The sequence below is a fragment of the Halyomorpha halys genome, unplaced genomic scaffold (genome assembly GCF_000696795.3).
Source record: "Halyomorpha halys isolate HHAL.00 unplaced genomic scaffold, Hhal_1.1 Scaffold412.1, whole genome shotgun sequence".
Taxonomy (NCBI): domain Eukaryota; kingdom Metazoa; phylum Arthropoda; class Insecta; order Hemiptera; family Pentatomidae; genus Halyomorpha; species Halyomorpha halys.
The window spans coordinates 646614-654702 of record NW_027113304.1 but is presented as its reverse complement, the minus strand read 5'-3'; the positions used below and the strand labels follow the sequence as shown (position 1 = coordinate 654702).

The following is an 8089-nucleotide window of genomic DNA, read 5'->3' as shown; positions in this document are numbered from 1 at the left end:
GGGACATATGTCCCAGAATAAAGTTATTTTTTCATTTCATTAAGGACAGGGATAATAGAGATAGGAGAGCATATTCACAACGTATTTACAGAACTATAAATAATTACTGATTTCTAATTTTATATTTACTTAATAAAAAATTTTATATACCTGAGTATCCCTTCACTTTAATGTTATCCATCAGTAATATTGAATACAGAACAGTCAAACCGTCAATATAGATTTTTTTTTCATGTAAATCTCTTTTCAAACTGGTTTTGAAGGTCTATGGAAACATATACAGGATAAGTTAAAAAAAATTTAGATAAATAGTCACTCTTCTGCCATTCATATAAACTGTAAATTTACTTTTTCGAGGTGGCTGTGTATAATTAATTAGTTCTGATTCCTATTGATGATGTGAGGTACTTTATATCAGAAAGCCTTGACAACGCATGTTCAATGGGTATGTAGCTGGATGACAAGATGAATTGGGTAGATAAATTTTATGATTATTTGCCGTAAATCCTCGCTGGAAGGAAACTTCACTTTGTAAGGTATGTGCTTGTGGTCGTAAACTGGATGGCAAGTCCTACAGGTATTCATTGTAGGTCCTTGCAAGAAGGAAATTCCACTCCATAAGGTATGCACTTACGGTCATGAAGGTAAGTTGCTATAGTATAGATCAGTAGTAGCTCTTTCGGTATAATTTTTTTATTCTTTTTTTTTTTACTATCCATGATTCCATTAACATACTTAGATTCAGTAAGATTTCTCAGTACTGACAAATATGAATTACCTACATTTTTTACACTGTATTTTATAATTTACTGAAATGTTGGTTTCTCTATCAGTACAGTCAGACAGGCTTTATATATTTTGTCAAACTTATTATTAACCTAGGAAACAATGTGTGAATAAAGATTATTTTTTATTTCATTTTTGTTATAAGGAATGAATTAAATTTACTTTAAAAAACTATATTGTTTCTATACCAACGGTTTTATTATCATATTAGGTGATTTGTTCAGCATCTACAACTTCTTACTGCCCCATAAAGGAAACATTTTTCACTTTATAAAAGCTGGTTAAGCCCCAGGAGACAATAACAGAACTGTCCTACTGTTGGTATACTAGAAATAACTAAATTTTCTGACTCAAGCCAGACACAAACCTGAATCCTGGAGTTGAAATCCAGTACCTACCCTTCACTAAGAATTTAGTGAAAACTGTTTTTATTGACTAGTATTACATACTGTCCTTATTTATGGAGACTGGTAATAAGGAGAATATATTTACTATATATAATAAAAAATAATATATTTACAGACATACAACTATATTAATTGAGAAAAAAAATAAACATCTGATACACGTAAACACAACATTCACATTCAACATAAGAAGTTTCAAATCAGATTTATCCTCTCAAATATGGAGGGAACAAGAAGTCCGGGCAATTGCTCAGCTAGTATTAGAATCCAAGGGAGGCTGGATAAGGGTGCTAATCGCAGTTGTGCAGGACTTGAGCGGAGAATATGTTCATTGCTAAAACTCTAATATTATTATTTTGAATAGGGCTCTAGTCCAGTGATCCCCAAACTGTTTTTTGCCACAGCACCCTTTTGAGCTAAAAAAAAAAATTCGCGGCACCTTTGTTAAGCAAAAAAAAATACAAAAATGATGCCACAATTATTCTTAGACTGGTTGCATATGTAGAAAAATATGAAAGTGCCATCTAAATGCTGGAATGCACTGTATATTTACTTTTTTTTTTAATTATATTTTGATTATATTTTATAACATACCATAATGTTTCGAAAAAGTGGTATTCGCTTGTGGCACCTCTGACATATGCTTGAGACACTCCAGGATCCCACTGTATCCACTTTGGAAACTAGTACCAACCAAATGAAATATTATCAAACATAATGAATATTTATAATCTAAATTCTTTGAAGAAACTGAACTAACTTTTTATACAATTTTGATAACAGGGCGTAGAGCCAGGCTTCTGGTCATCTGTGCTTGGTGTGTGGCTGCAGTGTTGTCCATTCCTATTGGCTTGCTCTACCATGAGAAGAGGATACAAGGCCAACTCCAATGCTGGATTGAGTTCTCAGAAGCTTGGCAATGGCAGCTTTACATGACGCTAGTGGCAACTGCAGTGTTTGTGCTTCCAGCACTTATCATTTCTATCTGCTACGCGTTTATTGTATTCACAATCTGGGCAAAGAGCAAGCAGTATACCCACAGTATGTATGCTTTAATAAAACTAATTCATGGTTTAAGTTAAACTAATTTTTGATATTAGCTTATTTTTAATTTTTTAAATGTATGCTTATTAACTTTTATTGCTTTTGTCAAGTTAACACATTGAAATAATCAACATATTTTGTAAATGTTGTAATAATATTTTTCAACTTATTTAACATTTTATTCTATTCTATGAAAATAAATATATGATAAATAACTATTTTTACAAATGTGTAAGGGACGCAGTGGCACCTAACTATGCTAACTCCAAGGACTCGGGTTCGAATCCGGCTGGGCAGAAAATTGTTTTTTGTTACACTGTAGCCGTGAGTCAACCCTGTGGGTTCTAAAGCCCTCTTTGGGCCCATCCAGCCTCATAAATTGGGTACCCTGAATTGGATAAAAACCTGGTGGTCAAGCGTGATTCTGACCAAATCACCTCCTTGCACAACCGATGGTCTAGTAACAGTACTTCCTTATAAAGTACTGAACCCCCGACCCTTCATAGGTTGTAGTGGTATAGATTTTAATTTTTTTTTTTAACAAATGTGTAAAAAATTTATTTCTAAAATATTTATCATAATTTTTTTCCATTACTGCTAATCATATTGGTAAAGTTTGTTAATCTAGTTAAATAATCTCTTCCCCTTTTTGTCGTTTATATTTAAACAAGCGATTTATAATGAAACAATTATAATTATTAATTTCAATGAACATTAGTCATTTTTTGATTAAAAATATAAAATACCACAAGAATATGTGCATATTTTATAGGCTGTTAATCTGAATTGGGGTTATTCTATTTTTTTATCATTTATATACTATTAAACAAAGATGTCAATACCTGTAAACACCTTTTACTTTAGTAAAAATGTTTATCTGTTTATGAAAATAGTAAAATCTATATCTGTTTCTCTTTGTTAGTTTTGAAATTTATAGCGTAATTCAACTTTTTTGGGGGGATTTTAATAACGATTGTATTTTGTTGATTATTTCTTTTTAATTTATAGAACATTATGTCTCTCAAAATTAAGATTATGTTGCTATGTTAAGGTAATGTGGTTTTATTAAAATTAAAATATAATAATTAATAATATTACAAAATAAGATTTTAATGATGAGTTAATAGTTGTATGTAGATATATATAAATGAGGAGAAGATGGTTGGGGCAGTGGTCAGTAAAGTACACAAATAAGAACAAACTTATTTATAGGTGACGTTTTGGCCAGAATTTCAAGCCTTCATCAGGGCTAAGAACAAAAAACAAGATAACAACCATAATGAATAAAAATAATTGCAGAATGATTAGGAAATAAGAAAATAACTATTAGTTATTCTGTTAATCTGGAAAGCTTAGCTGTCATTTGGCTTTTTAAGGATACAAATTTCTTTGAAAAATTTTCTTCTTGGACACTATTCTCGCACGTGGGCTTGAATCTTAAGATTCTTTTTAATACTTTCTGAGAGCTTTTAAAGGGTGACTCTTAGGGTTTGTCTTTTCTAAGGGGAATGATGTTTCGTTTCAATAGTCCTTTTTCCCCTTCCAGTGGTGCCTTATGAGAGACAGCTCTTAAATGTGTTAGATGACACAGAAGCAAGAATTATAAATAACACATGTTATATATAAACTTATTCATATGAAGAGCTCTTAATAAGAATTAAAAAAATTAATATAGCTGGATTCATTGATCACATAGCCAAAGTACAAAGAAATGCGCTAATATTGTCCAGCAATTCATTTTAAATAAATTACAAAGTAAAATTGAAAAATTGAATAGTACTTTTGTTAATGACACAATCAAATATGGTAATATTCAATCACAATACTCACTTTATATATTGATTTACTAAGATAACAAATATTTTAAAAATTCATTATTTTAGGTATGCTTTAAATTTATTTGAATTGTAAAATAGAATATCCTTGTTTATTTATGTAAATTCTTAAATTATTAATTAGTATCCTTTTACATCTTGGTTATTCTATTCAGAAAGATAATTAGAAACATCATACATATGTTTTTCCATAATCTTCCATAAATTACTTATTATTAATTCTATTGATCTTTTTACAAGATATATAATATTTATAATATTAATATTAATATATATAATATTTCGAATCAATATTTTTAGTAACCACATTCTATCATAGAAACAGGATTTTATAACTTATTTCACAATAAATTTATTATTTTTTTATTACAGAACCAACCAGTGAGGACACAAGGAGAGCAAGCTCAAGAGGAATAATACCTCAGGCTAAAGTTAAAACAGTTAAGATGACATTTATCATTGTTTTAGGTAATTATTCCTGAGGACATTCTTGCCACTCAGCTTACCCTATTTTATTGTATATAAGATGTAATGCAATTTTGTAACCGTACAACTAAGAAAATTCCAAGAGGACTTAAGATACCTGTAAATAAATTGATCAATTGCCTAGTTGTTTGCTACAATGTGATGATCATTTCACTCCACAGATTAGATTCACTCTTCATGAGATGAGGGGAAGCCAGTATGTTTAAAGTCCATAATATAACTTCTAAATGTTATGTTTCTTCTGCTTGAAACCTTCAAATTTGTCAGACCTAATTATTTCATCTATCCAGAAAAACATAAATAAAAACACTGCATATACTACAACTATTATAATTTTTTTTTCATTTATAAAATGGAAAATATTAAGCCTAAATATCTGAATGAGGTATGAAAATATTTTGTATAATCTTTTTTTCAGAGCACATAAACATTATTTGGAGCAATAATGTAAAATCAGTAGAATTTCAATTTGTAATGGGGGTAGAAGAAAAATGTTATTGTTTTTGGTGTATAAAAATAATATTTATGATTAGGACTTGGAGGAATTATGGTGGTGTTAAGTGTTTGGCAATGCTTAAGTCAGCAGAAGCAGGTCTCTCCACTGTTCTTGAACAGTATAAACCTATTTTGTGGTGGCAAAGTATCTCCTATAAATGGTGAAGGCCATATTAAAAAATTGTTATAATTTGGATTAGAGTACTTTCGTTAGTGAAAGTATCACTGGGTTGCTGGAAAAGTCACTTTCCACCAATCACTTTTGGGTTTGAAGTGAGAAAAATATAAAATGGAGTCAACCTAACTAACAAAGAATTGAGCTGGAATACTGAGACTCTTTATTTAATACATAGTATTTTAAATAGTCCATAAATTTGAGTTTTCCTATCTAATTAATTTATATGTATATAAATATTTTTTTGCTGTTTCATTTCTCTATGTAATAATAAAAAAAAAAAGTCTAATATTGTTTTGAATAGGAAAGAGTCTACAAATATAAATTTTTATTTATTTCATTGATGTTAAAACTGCTAGTTTAATTTAATTAAATAATTTTTGTAGCGTTTTTTCTTTATAATTAAAAAAAATTGTAGTCAGATGTTATTTTATTATTATTTAAAAGAAAAAAAGAATAAAATGATAAATCAATTTATTTAATATTGATTCATATTATCCAAAGTCGATCTAATATAAAATAGATAGAAAGTAATAGAAAAGATCTATATCATATTATTTTAAAATAATATAATATGAAATAAAACTAACACCACAGGTCATTAATTGAAAAATGCTAAAACTTTTTTTCTACCAATAATACATGTATTGCTGTATTCACACAACATCTACATGTTTTACAATCTGTACATTGAACAAATACTATAGAACATGTTGTCTATGTTATAATTTTTCAGTATTTGTCTTTAATTTAATCTTCTAAGTTAATTTATTATTCAAATTTATAATAATAGTATTCTTAATAGTATTTGTCCTCTGCTGGAGCCCTTATATTGTCTTTGACCTCCTTCAAGTATACGGCTACATCCCAAGAACTCAGACCAACATCGCAGTTGCTACACTGATCCAGAGCCTGGCCCCGCTAAACTCGGCCGCTAACCCACTCATCTACTGTCTGTTTAGTGCATCTAGGACTAATAGGTGAGCCTCAACTCGAGTCTACCTCTAAGGAGACTAAAGATGGTTGTAAACTGTTAATTTAAATCTTTTAATTGATTACTATATATTTTACTACTTCTGTGTGTACTATATATATATTTCTAAATTATAAATGGATTTTGGCTCATAATATTACAATCCTGTTGTAGAATAGATTAAATTTCTGATCAGATCTTCATGAGCTTACTGTTAAAAAAAATATATATATATATATATCGTTGTTTTAGATTGTAACTGTCTTAAAATTTAGAAGTTGGTTCCATGAAGTTGTTACAGTCTTTAAAATGCTGATTTTGATAAGTCCTTCTCAAATCTTTGCCATTTTTTCAGACTTAAACTTATATCCTTTGTGGGCGTTGATGACCTTAGGGTTTTACGTCCAAAATCCCCAACCAACAACAACAGCTTATATCCTTCTTTAAATTTGATGGAGTTATCACATGTTTTGCCAAGAAAGAAACAGAAATGGATTAAAAACTTTTTTAAATTTACCTGACAATTAAAGGAAATAATGGCATTTAGTAACCTTTGGAACTAACATCCTCAGATAAGAATAAATAGATTAAACATATATGATGTGATATGAACTCAGTATTGAACTTAATTATTGTTATATGTTTTAAATAAAATCTAATTGTATTTTATGTGATAAATGTACTAAATTAAATTTCTCTCTCTATGTACTATTACATTTTTAATACTAGGATATATTACAATAAATCAAATGTAGAATTGTTTAAGCTTTTTCTAATTCTATGAACTATTTCAATATTTATGCATGTTTATTCTTGATGTAAAATAATTACTCATTATTGTCAATCTTTATAGTTGTAGTTGTAATTAAAATAGCTTTAATCGTCTAAATATCTCTATCCATTATATATTATCTGACTGTGTGTACTTGAATGTATTGTTGATTCATTGTGCTGTAGCTAACTCATTTTCTCTTCTTTTAATTTAAAATGTATTTTCCATGTACTCTATATTATGTACCCTTAAATGTAAAATATTTCAATCAAATTGTTGTGAAAATTGTAATATAGCTTTTTTCTTTTTCTTTTTTTTAATGTTCTCTGATTCAAATTAATTCCTACTCAGTATATACATTCCTATAGAATGAAATAAATGTTCTCCATTTCATGTTAATGACAACCACTTGTCTGTCACATATCGGCCAAGGTTTATTTTCTACATATTCAACTACCCTCCAATTTTATTTAAGTTCTATACTAATTTTCAGTCATAATAAATGAATTCAAAAAAGGTTATATTTTTTATGGTTATGGCCAGTTTATTAAAAATTAAGCTGTTTTGTTATGGATATTGTAAATAAATAAATTTATTACAAAATTTGTTCACTTACCACTCAAAATTTATTACCTTTTAACTATTTTAAAATAGATAAAATGGTGGTTTCTTCATTACTCAGCAGTTAAAGAACAGCTTTTAAAAACAGACATTGTGAATTGCTAAAATTAGTTCTCTTGATGTTTACTTTTTTCTTATAATGGTACGGCTGTTCGAAGCAAGGTCCAATGGCAAGAACTTCAAAATCCATTTATACAGAATACTTACAGGTTAGTGTAGGCCTATACTTCACTAAAAAGGATCTGTGTGGAAGGCTCTTATATTCCATGTGACTGAGCGGAAGTCAACAGCTATGATCTAATTAAAGTAATAATAATAATAATTCAAGTATATGTAGGAACTTTGAATTTCCCACCATTGGAGCGTGTTTTGTACAGTTAACCTTTGTATACAGGCTTAAATTTGATAATTCAATGATTTTTGGTTAATAAAATAATAATCAAGTTTTATAAAAAAAATCTATTTAATAATTTGTTTATTTATTAAATTTAATAA

At 28.6% G+C, this 8089-nt stretch overlaps 1 protein-coding gene across 1 annotated transcript in view; it reads left to right on the top strand.

Moving 5' to 3' along the window:
- The window catches only part of LOC106682409 (cardioacceleratory peptide receptor), a 17726-nt gene extending 10201 nt beyond the window's left edge, over nt 1-7525 (top strand). Inside the window, exons 2-4 of the mRNA XM_014423230.2 lie at nt 1977-2234; nt 4445-4540; nt 6034-7525. Of these exons, the coding sequence (XP_014278716.1) occupies nt 1977-2234; nt 4445-4540; nt 6034-6212 (533 nt within the window). The 3' untranslated portion in view covers nt 6213-7525. The remainder of the gene's footprint in view (nt 1-1976; nt 2235-4444; nt 4541-6033) is intronic.
- The last annotated feature ends 564 nt before the right edge of the window (nt 7526-8089 follow it).